Raw genomic sequence first — 18,938 nt, 5'->3', positions numbered from 1 at the left:
ATGCGGGAGTATTTTTGGAGCAGGTGCAGTCCCGCTTGGGAAGAGCCGTAGCCAGGATTTTTGTTGGGGGGCGAGCAGAACCTCCTTTAGCTATGTATTTTTATTGATTTGGAGGGTGGGCAGCTGCCTCTCCCCGCCCTCCTCTACGCCCATGTCCGTACTTATCCTATATATTTTGGTCGCTGTGAATTTTGTCGTTTGCTGGTTGCTCTTTTTTGTAGAGTATTGCTATTTAACTAAACGCCAAGCGCGCCGGTGTATACGCAAATATTTATAACGGACAAAAAAAATACTATTTAGTCATACTTTTATCTATTGCAACATGCAGCCTCTCTCTTTGTCTCTACCCTCTTGTGTCAGGTTTTGGGTGCCAGCAAGACTTGGTTGGTTTTGCTGCTTTCCCAGCTGTTCTTCAGAAAAGCTTCCGATGGTTCGGCCGTCATCCTTCATACGAAAACACTCACTTCTGGGTTTGTGCTGGCTGCTTTTCAACACGCCCCCCCCCCCCCAATGCAAAACAGCCGCCTCGTGTTCTCTAACGCATTAACATCAGCCACAACTGACATACTGGAGGAGTTAAAAACATTACACGCGAACACTTCCCAAGCTGATATGGGGATCAGGGACTTTGCCTTGCATAGAGCTGAAAATCAACCATGGAGGCTTCTGTTGCTACTTTCAGGTTAGGGGGGGGGAAGTATAGAAATTACCTATAACCCCCTAAAGAAAGATAAAGGATGCAGCATTGTTTTTGTATGCAACTTCGCTGGTCCTTCCCTACCACCAACTACCTTGAACGAAACCACCACCCTGAAACCAGTTTATAACAGCCCTTTGCAGTGCAACCCTATGCAAGTTTATTGAGAAGTAAATTCCATTGTGCATAATAGGCTGTTCTACTCCGGATTAAGTTCTTAACCAGAGGTACCACTGTATTCCCTAGGAGGAGCGTTTAGTCTTAAAGGCTGCTTTTCCCTTTCCCGCCTTTCTACCAAGAAGAGAGCAAGAACCGCAATTCCCAGCATCCTTTGCTTCTGGGTCTTGAACTTACCGATTAGGTGGCCACGCTGCGCCTGTGCTCCAAATATTCAAGCTGAACGGTTTTCTTTTTGTAATGAATTGAGAACTGGGTGGGGCTCGATGTAGGAAATGCCACATAACGGAGGAGACCGGCTGATCAGCAGCCTAAATGTGTGCATCTTTCCGAGGGCTATTTCTTGCTCAGGCATTAATTTATTCGCCTCTTACTGTTTTGGGGTCTTCTCGGCTGCAGGGGCGCTTTGGCTCGAGTCAGTGAGCGTCCAAGATGTCGGCGCCGTTGGCGGTAATTTCAGGTACGGGGAGGCCCGTGTGCGGCCCGGAGGCCGTGGGCCGTGAAGGGAGGTGTCGGTCCCGCAGTGTGACCCTCGCTCCCTCCCGCCCCCGCCCCCCGAGTTCGGGAGCGAGGGGCTCCTGGCGCCCTGGCCGGCGCCCTTCTCTTCACGGCGGGAGGGACCATCGTGCGGCCCGTCGTGGCGCCTCCTCCTATCTTCCACTCCAACATATACTACTGACGGCGTTCCTACATATATGCCTTGCAATCCTCCATGTGGCTACTCGGAAGTAAGTCCCGTTGAGTTCAATGGGATTTGCTACCAGGTAAACGGATGTAGGGTTGCATCCCGCAGCTGCATCGCGCCGGTCCCTTCCGTTTGTAGCGCCTCTCCATTGGCTTCGCCCATACAATTTTTACAGCTCGGTGCCAGTACATAAATGTAACCGGCAATAAATCGGTTTCTGGGGGTTTTTTTTAAAGATAAGTGGGGTGCTGCCCCTCTCTCCACTCGCGCCAACACTCACTGCTATGACAGTGTAACTCATCATAGTGTTCCTTCTGGGTCATTCAGAATTGTCTCTGCTTTTCTGCTTGATGGCCTCTGATCTCGTCCATTTGGCTACACTGATAAACATTCAGTAAAATAATGACGTTATAGAACTTTTAACGAAAAGGTTTTTTGAAGCCTGTTTTGGAGTTCGTACATCTGGCTGAATAACTTTCATCATACTTGGACCGCTAATCTCCATTGGTTAAGCACACATTGATGCAGCTAGAATGGCAACTATAATTGCCTGGGAAGCTGCGCCTTTCCTTGTGTTTGCCTACTTTTCATTTCCAAGTTACTAATACATTTAGCTGTCGAGATGCTTCATTTGTTGCGTATTTTCTATATGCGAAACCCTTTTGGTTAGGAAATGGAATAAACTCCCACGTCCATCAGAATAACTTGGTTCGTACAAAAACACTAAGCTCAATGATGACTTAGTAGTGCAAATACTCAAATGTGAGCACTCCCAGAGTGGAGATCATGGCTGCTTTTCATCTGTGGGCCAAAGCATGGTTTGGCATAGCACATTGTCCAAACTTGGGCTTGTGGTTTGTCTCATCCAATCAAATCATGAACTGTAACCAATGTTTTGCCTTGGTTTACAACTTGTGGTTTGCCTAGAGGAGACAAGCCATGAGCACGGGTTCTAATGACATGCTAAGCTAAACCATGGGGTAGCTCTCAGCAACACAGCAAGACCAGAGGAGGAAGAGGAGCAAAGCAGCTGTAAGCTCCCCTTTGGAAGGCTGCATATTTGTGCTAAATCATAGTTCAACTTAGCGGTTCACGCAAACTGAGGCATTGTGTGCCCAGTGGCTCCTGTCTGGGATCTTCACACGTGCGAGTGTGCATAGAGGTTTTATGCTTTGTCCTGTGCAAAGCAGCTGTTTGGGATATTTAATATAAAAGGCAACCTGAAGTCTGTGCTGACTCTTGCATGAGGACTCCTTTTTACTCCCGTTCCCCACCTTTGTTCCTCTAATCAACTGAAATGCATCTGAATATTGGATGAAGGGTACCATTATCATATTGGTGTGTGTACTGTATATGCATGTGAACATTCTCTATCCTGAACCATATCTGGCTTGGGGGTTGAATTATTCTGTTTTACATAAAGTGAATGCAAGAAACCCCATCTAGTGTGTACCTCTTCAAGACTGCAGCAGCCACTACTGCTTATAATACAGTAAGGGTCGCATTACTATCTGTATGGCAGCAGGACTGCTGGTTTTGCCACACCTTTTAGATAATTCATTTGATTTAATTGTGTTTTGTAATGTTTTGTCACAATCTCCTGTTGTGAAAGTATTGTTTATATTATTTTTAGCTGCCAGTTTGTGGGGGCCCTACAAAGACATTTGGCAGGCAGTGGTTAATGCTATCTGGAAAAGGCAACCTGAAGCAACACATCTTCTTGACCAGATCTTAAAGAAATACAAGTCTGACTTCATATCTCTCTTCAGAAATCCGGTAAAAAGTAAACCTTTGCTCTATTGGGAGATGGGTGGTAAAAAGTTTAGTTTGTATTGCACTTGTTTATTGAAATCATGTTTCATATGGTAACTGTATTAAGACTGCACCTAATGGGGAAATGCTGCTGAGCTCATTCTCATGGTTTGGAGAATTGACAGTATGATGACATACTGTACATATGAAATGTCATTTCATTTTTCTTACGCATTTTTGGTCAGAGTTGGCAATTCTAATTTGTTTGTTTTGTAGCCAAAGAATGCCCAACAGCATGAAAAGGTTCAGAAAGCAAGTACAGAAGGAGTTGCTATCCAGGGCCAGCAAGGAACCAGACTCTTACCAGAGCAGCTAATCAGAGAGGCCTTTATTTTGAGTGATCTTTTCGATATTGGGGAGTTGGCAGCTGTTGAACTCCTTCTAGCAGGTAATGTGATATTGGAATGGGAACAAGCTGACCTATTCTGTTCTATTCCATTCTATTCTATTCTGAAGATACATATCTCTGTTTTAGGGGTATGTCTGTGTCTCTCCATAGCTCTTGTCCCTTTACACCATTAGCAGAAGTAGAATAGATGATTCACAATAAGCAAAAGTAGCAGATTTTCATAATTACTAAAGCTGGAATAATTTCTTGCAGAATGTTATATGCATGTTTGCATGCATATATATACACACCTTACTTGCTCATGAGGCTGTAAAATTGTCAGGGTAATTACACAACTGATATTAAAATATTAAATTAATATTAAAATAGTAAGATGCAATTTGGAATATGTGGTCTAAGACCCTTTGATTACTAGAAAAAATATGGAATATTTTTGCCATCTATGTTACAATGCAAAGAGAGGTGGTGCAAGACTTATGTGGCGGTCAGAGGGAATCTGTCTGCCTTAGCTACTGTTCTTAGAATAGGTGGGGCATTATTTGGCTGAAAAGGTGTGGGTGGGTGAGTGAAAGAGAGAGAGAGAGAAAGGATGGGTTTCTGCATTTCATTAAGGGCCCATCTACCTTTCTACCCATAATTTGAGCACCAGTGGCAGGGGAGGGAGAGAGAATGATAGTAGAAACACAAGAGGTGGCATAAATGGAGACCTCTCTTATGACTGTAACTTTCTTCCAGGGGAGCATCAGCAGCCTCGTTTTCCTGGGCTATCCAGGGGTTTAGTAGCTGTTCTTTTATACTGGGATGGGAAGCGATGCATTGCAAATTCATTGCGGACACTCATCCAGTCTCGGCGAGGCAAGACTTGGACACTGGAACTCAGGTCTGTATTCTTACGCAACAGCTTCTGAAAATACCTAAACTAAAACAGTAACAATATTTCTATATTGAACCTAGATTTTTTTGAAGTGCTACAGAAGGGAGAGATTCGCCCCTGTTTCCCCCTATAAATTATGATTCTGCTTTTGGCATTTTGCTTTGTCTCCATCACAGAAGCTTCTGTTTTTCACATTTGTTTTAATGGTGTTTCTGGAATTTGTTCCTTTTGATTTCAGTCCTGAATTGGTATCCATAACAACACGCTTTACAGATGAATTGATGGAACAGGGTCTCACACATAAAATTCTGACTTTGGTGTCTCAAATTGATGTAAACACTGAGTTTGAGAAACTGCAGAGAGACCGAGGATTGGGCAGTGAGAAACATCGCAAAGAGGTAAATGCTTAAGATGTCAGAGACAGTAAGTACTTGAAAATTTATTTGCTATAAAAACATCAAGGGTTGCCACCTCCCGCCCTGATGTTCTACTCCCCTTTGCTTCCTAAAATGTTAATGGTGGCGACTGCTTCACATGTAGCATGGGATATAATTTCTATGAAAGATACTGATGAGCACATATGTCCTTTTCATCTTGTGAATATGAGTGCAGAAATGCATGCAGTCTTAGCATGTGATGATGTACATGTGATTTTCCAACATGCAAGTGAGTATTGCCATATAAGAAGTAAGAGCAGTAAAATTTGTTTAAGTTCTTCCAAGTATGAAGACTGTGCTGGACCTGGGGGTAACCCGAGCAGCATGGTCCAGATCCGGTCCCGAATCCAAGGGTTCCGTGAGGAGTCAGTCCAACAGGGCCAAGGCAGGAAACTAGGCAAGGTCAGGCACAGGATCACAGGCAGGTTCCGGCAAACAGCAACATTGCTCCCACAACCTGGGGTGGGGTTACCCTGTCAGGGTAACGGCCAGTCCTGATCCCCTGGTGACTCACCTCCCTGTCGCGCCTGAAGGCGAGCACTCCTCCTGCGAGTACTCAGGTCTCTCAGACCTCAGTCTCTGCAGCTTGGGAGATGTCGGTGGGTTACTAGACCCAGAGGCCGCCTCAGCCTCTCCTGACCCAACTGGTAGTGGAGCAGCTGTAAGTGATTGACCAGCTGGAGGCAACAAGGTAATCTCCGCATCTGGAGCCAGGGCAGGCTCAGGCCCCTGACTCCGCCCAGCTGGTGCTTGTTGCAGGGGAACCTGTGCAGATTGGGGCTCTTCAGAATCAGGCCCCAGACTAGGTTCAGCTGCCGCCTGAGGCAAAGGATCCGGTGCGGACTGAGACTCCTCTGGCTCCCGAGTCCCAGGCCATCACAAAGACACTGACAAAGTTCACATGTAGCACAAGGCTGTGGTTTGTCATTGCACGGCGAGTCTTTAGCTCACATACACTTACTTCAGTGTTTGGCAGTTCAGATGTAACACCAAAGTATGCATTGCTGCAAACAAGGAAGTCATGTTGGGGACTGGAGCAAGCGAGGGAAGTAGGCTGTGCAGAAACCTAAGGCTCATTCGTATAATGTGAAACTATGGTTTGACATTACATGTGAACTTGATCAGTGTCCAGTCTTTTGTTCATTTCATGGTGTAGTTGCAAATATTAGTCATGCTAAGAAACATCTTAAAATCCTGCTTTTGGTTACAAAAAATTAGTTTTGGGATTGACAAATTCTATGCATTTTCATAAAGAGCAAGTCCTTTTTAAATCAGTGGGGCTGACCTTTGAATAAACATGGATAGTATTGTTTTGTATATGATAAAAGCATATTTTGAAGCTACATATGTAGAAACTTGGTTTTGATTTTTTTTTTTTTAGGTTTCTGATCTCATCAAGGAGTGTAGGCAGGCACTGGCAGAGAGTTTATTTGTTTGGGCTTGCCAGTCACCACTGAGCCGGGATGATACTTTAATCCTGATTACTTACTTAGAGAAAGTGACTGTAGAAGCTGATGGTTCATTGGACAGAGTAAACTTGGCACTTCTTATGGCACTCCTCTATTGCTTTGATGTCAGCTTTCTGGAACAGGCCACTGAAGATCGAGAAGGTAAAACTAGTTTTCTGGTTATGCCAAAAGATATGTCATTCATATAGATTAAGATGAGTTAAATTTCTGCTGTTTCCCAGACTTCCCCATTTCTTCTCCACAGTTCTTAATTGAATAGTTCACAAAATTTGATGGGAGCTGTTTAGCTCTGAATTACAAAATAAAAGAGGTGAAAGAGGTTATTGTATTTGCTGAGTCACCCATTTTATTTTCAGTGGACTTGAAACAACATTTCTTTCTGTATTAAACTTCTATTTTGTATTTGCTTTTTTAAAAAATGTAGAACTGATGCACCAGCTGCCACTGTTAACAGAGAGACAATATATAGCTGCAATCCATACACGCCTTCAGGATGCTCGGCCTTGGAAACTGCCAGGACTTCAAGGAACTGTTAGGTTAGCCTGGGCTCTAGCCTTGCGTGGAATTTCACAGTTCACTGATGTGACAGGTAATCTGATTCATAGGCAAGAAACTCAATCCCACCTGTTTCCTTTGCTTAGCAGAGGAAGCCAATCCATCATGCATATTCCTTTGTTTAAGCTGCCAACCCTTAAGTATGCTGCTTATGAAATGTATGCGCAGTTAGTAGCTTTATAATAGCAATAATAATAATAATAGTAGTAATAATAATAATAATTAATAATAGTAATTTATTATTACGGTTGGAGACCAGCTTGTGATACACAAATGGGACTACAATCCCAAAAGCAAAACAAACATTTAAAACAATATACAACAATGGATTTAAAGTTTAAAAATCCGATAGTAGCTTTATTAGTCTGTCTCTTGCATTCATTTTTCTTCATTCTCTTCAGCACTTGCAGAATTTGGTGAGGCAGATGAAGCAATGGCAGAGTTAGCAATTGCAGACAACGTTTTCTTGTTCCTTACTGAATCTGTGGTGAGAGCTGAAAACTTCTACCAAGAGGAATTTTACATACGTAGAATCCACAACCTTACCACCGACTTTCTTGCTCTCATGCCAATGAAGGTAAGTTGTATTTTTGTGGACTGGATATAAGTAGGACAAATATTCCAATGCAATCTATTTATGCAGACTAATACAAGCATTTCAGTGTGGGAATTATGTCTTGCATTTTGTGTTCATATATGTGTGAAATTTTAAAATACACGTGGTGACCATTTTGTGCTTGTCCAGTTGAGAACTGGGTCCTTGCATGCGGGCTATGTTCCAAGGATGGCATGTGTGTGCAAAAACACATATACTTGAACCACCCCTGCACAAGCAATCTTAGTTTCTGGAACTATTGCGCCAAAAGGGTCTTACCCCACCAAGCAAGGCAGAGTGCTTAAAAACTTTCTGTCCCTTGAGATTTCAGCTGGTCAGCCTTCAACCATGTAAAGATGAAATTGCACATGTTAAATGCGCGTAAGTTGCATGCATACTGCACATTGTTTGGCTAAATCCTGTCTTAAGCACCAATGACCAGCACCAAATAATATTTTTTTCTTAGAAAAAGGAACTACTTGCTGTTGTGGTCCTTGCCCTCTTCCAGATTGTGCACATATAAATTATTTTATGTTAGTAATACTATTTTGGCTGGTTGGCTCATCATCTTTACTATTTGCTGGGGTAGTTCTCTTTTCTAGTAACAATCTCTCAACTTGGTCATGTTAATCTTACATAGATCTCCTTGAAAGTCATTCTCATTCTGTTTAATGGGACTTACTCCAAGGTTAAATATACATAAGCTGCCATTGTATATCCATATACTTTTGGAGGAAGCTCCATAGAATTCAGTGGGTTTATTTCTGGGTATACATGCATCGGATTGTGCTGTTCAGCTGTTTATTTGAATTAAACTACTTGCATAGGCATCCTTCAATGTTTGCTGACTAGCTTTATATTATATATAATATAATTATCCAATCTGGAAAATTCTAGTAATAGGCCTGAGCTTCATTTGAATGAGTCATGCTTTTTTATTCTATTCAGTTGCCTGCTATTGTTATATGAAACAGATACAACAATTGCCCTTTTTCTACATGGCGACTAACTTTTTGGTGAATGGGAGCGCAATTCAGCTAGAATGAGACATGTTTCAGTCCCATAGATTTCAGTGAGAGAGACAAGCGTGTGATCAATTTTGTACCTTTGAAATCAGTGGGTCTTAAATAGATGTAATTAGTAATGTCAACAGTTTTCTCTTATCTCATATGCATCTTTGGTACTGGTGTAAAGAACCAGTTCCTCATGTAATCTTACAGTGTGGTAAATCTTTAAGGATACATTTAAAAAAGATTCTAGTGGCCCTTTCATAAATACATGCTAATGAGGTTAAGTCAAGTGCCTGTAAAAGCTGTCTGCTCTTGTTCGCTTCATAGTTAATTATCAATAAATTTATTTCCTTGGCAAACTGTGTAGGTGAAACAGCTAAGAAACCGTGCTGATGAAGATGCTCGCATGATACACATGAGTATACAATTGGGTAATGAGCCACCTCTTTCTCTTAGACGGGATCTGGAGCATCTGATGTTTTTAGTAAGTTCTTTAAAAAATAAAATGTTGAGAAGTCATTATAGTTTCATTAAAAAAAATATTGGTACATTGGTTAAAATAATACAGTTGGAATAGCAAGAACATTGGTGCAAAATCTTATATTAAATACACTTCTGGCCCCTCTCAGATGGGCTCCATTGCAATTATAAGTGGTGGTGAGTTCTGGCAACTCTTTTTCTAGAAAAATGGCACTTTTGTATCCCACTTAAAAAATACCAGATGTGATGTAAGGTATGCTAAAGTAACTATATTTCTTCTTATTGCTGGCAAATTAGTCTTTAGTCAGAAAAAGCTGCCCCAGGGAATTTTGTGACTATGGAACAGAATACAGTGGTACCTCTGGTTACGTACTTAATTCGTTCCGGAGGTCCGTTCTTAACCTGAAACTGTTCTTAACCTGAAGCACCACTTTAGCTAATGGGGCCTCCCGCTGCTGCCGTGCAATTTCTGTTCTCATCCTGAAGCAAAGTTCTTAACCCGAGGTATTATTTCTGGGTTAGCGGAATCTGTAACCTGAAGTGTATGTAACCTGAAGCGTATGTAACCCGAGGTACCACTGTAGTGTTAACATAGCTGGGGCTGCTGCTAATGGAATCTGTTTTGTATTTGAATTTGGCGCACGGATGATAATCAGGTGAAAGGCAATGTTCCTAAAGATCATGATAGGCTATAGTGTGTGTGTGTATTTGTAGGTATATAGGACTCACATTATTTCTGTTCTACAGATTGCTGAGCTGTACAAGAAGGATCCATTTAATCTGGAGCTTGCTCTTGAGTACTGGTGTCCTTCGGAGCCCCTGCAGAGTTCCACCATCATAGGATCGTATATTGGGATAGCCCACCAAAGACCACCTCAGCGTCAGGTGAGAAAATACCAGTTCCCTTCACTGTTGTTCGGGCTTGGGTTTTCTTGAAAGCATTTAAAAACAATTAGTAGCACATCATATTTCCCCAAAGGCTATGGAGGATTGCATTTCATAGGAAGAGGAGACAAGCTGGGGCACACCCAGCTGTCCTTCTGCGGCACCAAACATGTTGTCTGAAACAACACAACTGCTTAAAATGATAGTGACAGCAAAGGTGGATAAAGGAGATTCAGTTGTTTTTCAACGCCACCCCACCCCCTGCTTCCCTCTGCATTTGGGCATAACAATACTGACTTGCTGCATTGGGCATTTGAAAGGATTACAGTGGTACCCCGCAAGACGAACGCCTCACAAGACGGAAAACCCGCTAGCGCAGCGCGTCTTCCCCACTGTCCTCGGACCTCCTCCGAAGCCTGGCGGCGGGGCGGGGACACCTCCTCCCGCCGCCGCTGGGCTTCGGAAGGCTTCGGTGCTCCGAAGCCGGGCGGGGGGGAGGGAACACCTCCCGCCGCCGCCCGGCTTCGGAACGGTGCTCCGAAGCCTGGCGGCGGGGCGGGAACACCTTCTGAAGGCGGGCGGGGGGCGAAAGTCTTTGCTCCCCCCTGCCTGCCTGTCCCGGAGGGCTTTTGAAGGCAGGCGGGGGGGAGCAAAGACTTTCGCCCCCCGCCCGCCTTCAGAAGAGGTCCAGGACCTCTTCTGAAGGCTGGCGGGGGGCAAAAGTCTTTGTCCCCCCTGCCTGCCTTCCCAGGGGCTTTTAAATCGCCCCAGACAGCGGAGAAGTCCTCCGCTGTCCCGGGGCGATTTTAAAATGCCGCCCGCCAGCATTTTAAGATCGCCCGGACAGCGGAGAAGTCCTCCGCTGTCCCGGGGTTTTTTAAAATGCTGGGGGTGGGAAGAAAAGCCCTTGTCCCCCCCCCCCAGCCTTCAGAAGAGGTCCGGGGACAGACTGTCCCCGGACCTGGTCTGAAGGCGGTTTCCCTAGGAACGCATTAATTGATTTTCAATGCATTCCTATGGGAAACCGTGCATCGCAAGACGAAAAACTCGCAAGACAAAGAGACTTGTGGAACGAATTAATTTCGTCTTGCGAGGCACCATTGTACATTGAGCATTCTAAATGCTAAGCAGTTTTCCATGTTTCCTTAAAGTTTTTTAAAGTTACTGTATGCCATGGGGCATAATCCAGCAAAAGTTCAGCATTTTCAAGTCCCATTGATTTCAGTGCAAGAGTGCAAAAATACTCTTAAATCTCCCCCACTGCAGTTGATGGGATTTAAATGTACTTAACATTTAACTGGATCGTTCACCTAGTGCATGTATGGGACACCTTTGGCCCTTAAGGCATTGATGAACTACAGCTCCTATCTGTCCCAGCAAGCATAGCCAATGGCCAGGGATGATGGGAGTTGTAGTTCAGCCATGTCTGGAGGGCCAAAAGTTCTCCATGCCTGCCCTAGTGCCTTGGAAGGGGTGGGGAATTCTTGTACAACCAATACCAGTTTTAAGAAAATCAAGGCTAGAAAAGTGATTTGATTTTGGTTGTTAGCGTCTGAACAGATTGTGTACATTGCAAGTTATTTTAAAACTTTAACTTTGGGGGCCTTTGGCTTTTTGGCATATATTTCTTCCTAGGCAAATGTTTTTATACTTTTTTTTGTAGGTTGTTTTGTCTAAATTTGTTAGACAAATGGGAGACCTCCTTCCCTCAACAATTTACATTCCTTACCTGAAAATGCTCCGGGGATTAGCCAATGGGCCCCAATGCGCTCATTACTGCTTTACTTTGCTGAAGGGCAATGGCAGCAGCCATGGTAAGAAATAAGGCCTGAAATAGGCCAACATACTTTCCTATTCACTTGAATCTGTTGCAGCGGAACCTCAGTACTAATGCATTATTTGCAAGGCAGCCTATCCTGAAGCAGACAAGGAAGTGAATGCTTTAGTTTTAAGCTATGTTCTTAAGCACATTTCCAGTTGATGTTTATCTGTGTTCACTATAGCTTGTTTCTAAGTGTAAACTTTGCGGCTGCCGTTTAGGAAAAGAACAAAAGTAACCGAGCACATGTAAAAGGTTCCAAGTTCAATACCTGCCATCTCCAGGTTGGGCTGAAAAAGACTCTTGCCTCAGACCCTTGAATGCCACTGCCGGTTCGTGTGTGGACAATACTGAGTTAGATGAACCAGTGGTCTGATTCAGTATTAGGCAGCTTTCTTCGTGTCTGAGGGACAGAGTATCATGGTATAAACCAGGGGTCAGCAAACTTTTTCCGCAGAGGGCCGGTCCTCTATCCCTCAGACCTTGTGGGAGGCCAGACTATTTTTTTGGGGGGGGAATCCCCCCGACTCTCCTCTCCCTTCTCCACAGCACTGGACGAGCCCCGGTGGCTACTTACCTGTGCCTTGTGAGCAGCAGGGGGGGGCGGCGGCAGAGGGACGATGAGTGGCATGAAAGGACTGGCTCTGGGGAGGGGCTGCTTAAAATGGCGCACAGCCAACCGCAGCTCAACAAAGCCCACCCCCTTCCTCTTCTAGGCTGGGCGGGGAGAAGCCAGGAGGAGGGAGGGAGCAGCCCGAACTATCAGAATCCCCACGGCGATCCACGCGGCGATTCCCAGACTGTCTGCGGGCCGGATCCAGAAGGCAATTGGGCCGGATCCGGCCCCCAGGCCTTAGTTTGCCAACCCATGGTATAAACAAATGGGACCCGCAACCAAATGTTGCAGTGTGGAGTGCTCCTCTTAAGGATTCTAGGAAGCCGTGCCCTTTCCAGGCTACTGCATTCCATCCTCTTCTACCCCACCCTCCCCACCCAACGATCAGTCTGCTTTCCTGCCCACTAAGCATACTCAGTTGTTTTTGGTTTCCCTTTGCAGGTTTTTCCACTGCATATTTTTTGTGTATTTTAATATTAGAATATAGGATTGCTAGTGATTTTCAGATGATATGCAATAAAAATGTTTAATCTTAAATTTAGGGCAGGTTTTGTTTTTTAAGGTGTAGGCTTAGTTAACACAATCTGTACTCATGCAGATATTTTTTCCCCCTTTCTAGCTGAAAACATCCAAGGAGCAGGTGGCAGTCCTGTCTCCTGGGAGCATTTCTTCCACTCTCTGATGCTGTACCATGAGCACCTGCGGAAAGATTTGCCTAGTGCAGATAGCATTCAGTATCGTCACCTTCCTCTCAGAGGCATCACCCAGAAAGAACAGGATGGATTGATTTCATTTCTGCAACTTACAGAAACCATAGTGAAATGGGTAAACAGGCCTTTCCTTTAATGGTTGATGCACTCAGAATTCCATTTGTCCATTATTTTATTAATTAAGTTGGCTTTACAAACCCAGCACATTTTATATTAAAAAGTCAGGTGTACTAGAGGAAAAATGATATAGCCATTGATAGACTTGAACTGAAGTTCATTTTGACTGGGAGAAAAATAGAAAGTAAGGAAATTATTAGTGTTGGATACTTATTCGTAATATAATTGGCCCATAATGACATTGCTTACCTTTTGTTTGAATCATCAGAGGTCACTGGTGCTCTTTCTTTCCTTTCTAGAGTGAGAATGCCCGCTTGGCTCTCTGTGAACACCCTCAGTGGACACCAGTGGTTATAATTTTGGGACTTCTGCAATGTGGCATCCATCCCATTTTGAAAGCAGAGTTATTAGAGACTCTTTCAGCCTTTGGGAAATCTCCGGAAATTGCTGCTTCACTGTGGCAGTCATTGGAATACACCCAGGTATCTTAACTTTTTCCATGGCAGTTTAACCCTTAGTGCAATCCTGTACGTATTCTGACACTATTTAGCAATGTATGCTCTGAATACTAGAAGTTCATGCTTTCCCCCAAATTCTGTTTTATTCAACTGTTGCTAGTTCTCACTTAAAAATCAGGTGGAGTTAATTCTATGCATGGCATTGTTTTCTGTGTTCGGAATGTTGGGCTGTAGCAGCAGCAGCTGAAACAGAATGAAAAAGTGCAAGTCCAATAGATTCCCCTTCTGTGATGTATTATTTGCTTATGTATTATAAATCTGTACTGGCAGATTCTGAATAAGGTTAAGAAGAAATGTAGATTTCCCTTTTTGTAGAGAGAAGGTGGGAATGTGTCTTGAGGTAAAGACAGCTGATCATGCTAGCACTCTAGTCCTTTTAGGTCCGATCAACAAAATCTTGCTGCCTACAAAGGAGAGCTAGCGCAGATGCAATGCAGCCTTATATTTAATAATTTTCCTGGTAATCCTAGGTGACCAGGTATTCAATAAAGCAAATGAGCAAGTTGGTGGTAGAGAAGTGGATTGCTATGTCGCTCCTCGACTGCTTTTTAGTAGAAGCAATTTTGTTAATAGCCTGTGTTTCTATGCTAGCTGCAGAAGGGAGCTGCTTCTGTTCTGTGGCCAACATGGAAATTTAGGCTAGTAGCCTCTTAGCAGGTTTGTAAACATTGGCGGACTTGTAACTTTTGTGTGCTCATTCCCTTGGTGACGGGAAAAGCCGATAGGACTTTGCACTCCTTTTCCATAGTTCCTCCTTTCTTGTTCAGGTTCTCCATTCTCCTTTTGTCACCAGTGTTAGCTGTGGTTAGTTGTTACATTTGCACTATGTGTGAATTTGCAAACTAAATGGAAGAGGATGGGAAGAGGGAGCATGCGACTCAACCCCATAATCATGGTTAAGGAACGGGAAGTGTTACATTTGCTTTAGTCTGGTGTTCTCTACTGGGACGGGTATTTTCAGGTGCTGCATTAAAAGCTTGTTGGATAGAGTTTAATCTGTCTTTCTGGAAGGGTGACAATACCTTTTCATATGCATAAAAGCTCTTGAAAAAGAGTGTGCAAGATAAATAGTGTAGCTCATTTTTTAGCTCTCATGTTTTTTTGATGATTATGAAAAATCATTTCCTTTCTCTCTTGTTTGTTTTGAAAGATACTACAAACTGTCAGAACTCCAGGCCAAAGACAAGCCATTGGCATTGAGGTAAAATCTGTTTCTAGTTAGCTACATGGTTGTACAAAGTGAAAAGCTGTAGGACTGCTTCAGCAAAGAGGAGCTTCAGAGTCTTTTACTTGCATATTTAAAAATAGTAATAATAGTGCACATACTCATTTTTTTTTTTAAAAAAGTCAAATTGTTCAGAAAAGTCAAAAGGGAAAAAAATCCTTACAAGATGAGTAGATGCCTGAAATTGGTTGTGATGAGTGTTCTGATGCTGTGCAGATTTAAGCATGCCTAAACCTATTGAAGTCAATTGACTTAGATGCACCTGACTCTCAAACTGCAAGCACTGTTGGAAGCAATGAGGATTGTTGTGACTTAACTTGTTTCACTGATTACTAATTGACTTGGCTCTGACTAGCTTCAGCTTAATTGAGGCCATAGACATTGAAAAGCAATAGGCAAATCAAAAACCTACTAAAACTTAATGCCCTACCTCCTTTTAGTAATTTTTTGAAGGCAAACATGCCTTGTGCTATCCAACTGGTTGTGGTGAATCATGAGAATCTATTGTAATTGTGTAAAAAAAACCCCCAAAAAACCTTCTATAGATACATTCTGACATTATGATGCACTAAATTACATTTTTAATAATGTTTGCTTCTCTGTTTTCCTGCAAAGGTTGAATTGAATGAAATTGAATCCCGGTGTGAGGAGTATCCTTTAACTCGTGCTTTCTGCCGGCTCATTAGCACACTGGTGGAGAGTTCATTTCCTTCTAACCTGGGCGCTGGCTTGCGCCCACCAGGCTTTGATCCATATCTGCAATTTCTGAGAGATTCTGTGTTTCTTCGATTTCGTACAAGGGCCTATCGGCGAGCTGCTGAGAAGGTAGCTTCTGCTTCTAAATATGTATTGTTTTTAAATAACTTCTATAGATGTTTCTAAACTTGATGGTGTTGACTTTTTAAAATGATGTGATGTTTTGCTAATTTCTGCCCCTAAAATTTACAGCTAACCACATTAAATCTGAGTTGAGCTAGTGACTGGGTTCCATGTACAGTGGTGCCCCACAAGACGAATGCCTCGCAAGATGGAAAACCCGCTAGACGAAAGGGTTTTCCGTTTTTGAGCTGCTTCGCAAGATGAATTTCCCTATGGGCTTGCTTCGCAAGACGAAAACATCTTGCGAGTGTTCCGATTTTTTCCCCTCCCCCCCTTTTTCTAAGACTCTAAGCCGCTAATAGCCTTTTAGCCGCTAAGCCTTTAATAGCCGCTAAGCCGCTAATAGCGCTAAGCCGCTAATAGGGTTGCTTCACAAGACGAAAAAACCGCTAGACGAAGAGACTCGCGGAACAGATTATTTTCGTCTTGCGAGGCACCACTGTATTCCACTGCCATAACATGATGGTCAGAATTAGAAGATTAGCAATACTTCGGAAGGGGTATAGCTCAGTAGTAGAGTCGGGTACAATTCCTGGCCATCTCGAAGAGCGGCTGGGAAAGGCTTCTGTCTGACTGCATGGAGAGCCACTGCCAGACAACATAGATTGTACTGAGCTGCTTGCACTAATAGCCTGATTCAGCAGAAGGCATCTTTTTATCGTACTAAAATGGGAAGCTGAGGTTTGAGATGTCCACTTTCAAAATAATATTTTGTGCCTGCTTTTCTTGACAGTGGGAAGTAGCGGAAGCAGTTCTAGAGGTTTTTTACAAGCTGCTGAGAGATTACGAACCTCAGCTTGAAGATTTTGTGGACCAATATGTCGAGTTACAAGGTATGCTCTTCCCTGGTTTGTCTTTAGCTTCGTTTTTGTATCTTGTTTGGGGAAGAAAGCAAAATGGTGACCAATTCTCCTGCTGGCTTGTAGACTGGTCCTTCAGACTCAGAAAAGTAGTTCTGGGGGAAGCTAGCAAGGAAGAATTGACTATAGTCTAACAGGCAAACGGAATGAGCAAATGCAAAGTTATAAATTCAGGGAAGAAAGTACTACAATGTCAAAAGCAGCTGGATTTTGTCATTGTTTTGAAGCTGGTATAGGAGAAGAAGGGGTGGTGACTGTGTTTAGATTTGCTTTGAAAAAAATGACATTTTTTGGACAAACTATAATGCTGATTTTACTGAATTGTGCTTTTAATTTTTTAGGAGAAGAAATTATAGCTTATAAACCACCTGGATTTAACCTGATGTATCATCTGTTGAATGAGTCACCAATGTTGGAACTGTGTCTTAGCTTGCTGGAAGAAGGGGTTAAACAACTAGATACCTATGCTCCTTTCCCTGGTATGTAGCAAAAATAAATTAAGAATTCAACTTTAAAAAAAATATTTTGATGCCAGTGAACTGAATTCTTCATTATGTAGATCCACTGCAAGGAAAACTGTTGAATAAAAGTTGGCCATTCTTGAGTCGGGTCTTTTAATACAAACTGATTTATTATGGCTCTATTAATGCACATATGTAGATTGACTGCAGCATTATATCTTTCCCTCATAAGCGTTCTAGGCATGGAAGTGGGATTGTCTTTATTTCCTTTCCTTCCATAGGAAAGAAGCACTTGGAGAAAGCTGTACAGTATTGCCTTGGGCTGCTTAATCTGACCCTACAGAAAGAGAACCTTTTCATGGACTTGTTAAGGGAAAGCCACCTCTCCCTGATTGTTACATCCCTGGAACAGCTGCTGCAAGGAATCAATCCTCGGACTAAAAAGGCAGACCATGTGGTGAATATTGCCAGGTAGAACCAATGCATTCAGGAAGACAGATGTGGTTCTAGAGAGACTGGCATAATGTTGAGACCATTGTGTGCCTGTTGAGAGGTTCCTACAGCTTGCTCTGCTCCTTACACAGATTATCGCTATTCAGCCCACTGCAAAGAAATCAAATAATGTCTCTGTTCTGACCTGATTTTAAGGATCGGGTCCAAATTACGAATCTGTTCTGAGCAGTTGCATATGTCTGAAAGTCGTTGGGGTTTCCCCTAGGTCTGCTGACGCCCTCCTTCTGTGTGTGTGTGTGTGTGTGTGTTGTTTTGGTTATAAACAGCTGGCACTTGGAACAAATGAGAGCTATTTGTGTATAATAGGATTTGGTATAATATATACATGTCTGATGTAGCTGCATGCAGGATCAGCATATGGGGGTGGAGTGGGGAGAGCAGTAGCATCACCTTGCTGGTGGCAGTGGTGCTGTGTTTGTGTCGGTGGGACAGGGTGAAGCAGTGGCAGGGCTGACAACAGCAGCCCACAGGTGTGCACAGCAGCAATGGCAACCCAGAGCTTGACCTTGCTGCTGCCTCATGCCATCTCTGTCACAGTGAACAATGCTGCTGCTGCTGCTCTCGCCTCCCTTCACCTGCTTCTGCACACATATTTTTAGCCTTGATACTAATTTTTATGAATAATAATAATTTTATTATATGTACCCCACCCAGCCACTCTGGGCGGCTTCCAGCATGGAAGCATTATTAAGGCTCCCTTTCCCCCCTTTTCTCTGGTATTTCTGGTTGGAATTGACAATTCCTATGTTCTTGTAATTTTCAAGGTATCTTTATCATGGCAATTCCAATCCTGAACTGGCTTTTGAAAGTTCCAAGATCCTGTGTTGCATTTCCTGTAATTCTAATATTCAGGTCAAATTGATTGGAGACTTCACACAAGACCAGGTAACTGTTGTTACATTTGTTTTTTATGCAAGGGTTAGGGAAGAATGATGTAGCCAGCACATGGTTTTACTGTTAGAATGGTTTCTATCCAGGTCGGAGTTGTTTACATTTGTATGGTTCTCAGGACCTTCCCATCTAGTCAGCAATCAAATCTCACTTAACCTTAGCAATAGGACTGCTTCATGTAACTTCAGATCATTTTCCAAGACTCCCTACAACTGATTTCTGGGAGAAGGGGTCTGCAGATCCTTTGAGCTATATGGTCTGCACAGGACCATATAACTCAAAAGATCTGCATTGGCTACTTGTT

General features: G+C 43.2%; 1 protein-coding gene across 1 annotated transcript in view; it reads left to right on the top strand.

The window, feature by feature from the left end:
- The first annotated feature begins 1,245 nt into the window (after positions 1-1,245).
- Positions 1,246-18,938, top strand: part of NUP205 (nucleoporin 205) — a 37,536-nt gene continuing 19,843 nt past the window's right edge. Inside the window, exons 1-19 of the mRNA XM_082238653.1 lie at positions 1,246-1,334; positions 3,193-3,335; positions 3,588-3,759; positions 4,456-4,600; positions 4,833-4,992; positions 6,413-6,641; positions 6,925-7,089; positions 7,457-7,632; positions 9,028-9,144; positions 9,888-10,025; positions 11,689-11,839; positions 13,080-13,285; positions 13,587-13,769; positions 14,956-15,006; positions 15,646-15,855; positions 16,643-16,742; positions 17,111-17,248; positions 17,512-17,701; positions 18,508-18,628. Coding sequence (XP_082094779.1) covers positions 1,307-1,334; positions 3,193-3,335; positions 3,588-3,759; positions 4,456-4,600; positions 4,833-4,992; positions 6,413-6,641; positions 6,925-7,089; positions 7,457-7,632; positions 9,028-9,144; positions 9,888-10,025; positions 11,689-11,839; positions 13,080-13,285; positions 13,587-13,769; positions 14,956-15,006; positions 15,646-15,855; positions 16,643-16,742; positions 17,111-17,248; positions 17,512-17,701; positions 18,508-18,628 — 2,823 coding nt within the window. The 5' untranslated portion in view covers positions 1,246-1,306. The remainder of the gene's footprint in view (positions 1,335-3,192; positions 3,336-3,587; positions 3,760-4,455; positions 4,601-4,832; positions 4,993-6,412; positions 6,642-6,924; positions 7,090-7,456; positions 7,633-9,027; positions 9,145-9,887; positions 10,026-11,688; positions 11,840-13,079; positions 13,286-13,586; positions 13,770-14,955; positions 15,007-15,645; positions 15,856-16,642; positions 16,743-17,110; positions 17,249-17,511; positions 17,702-18,507; positions 18,629-18,938) is intronic.

The sequence above is a fragment of the Podarcis vaucheri genome (genome assembly GCF_965113315.1).
Source record: "Podarcis vaucheri genome assembly, chromosome: 10".
Lineage (NCBI taxonomy): Eukaryota > Metazoa > Chordata > Lepidosauria > Squamata > Lacertidae > Podarcis > Podarcis vaucheri.
This window is presented reverse-complemented; position numbering and strand designations above follow the sequence as displayed.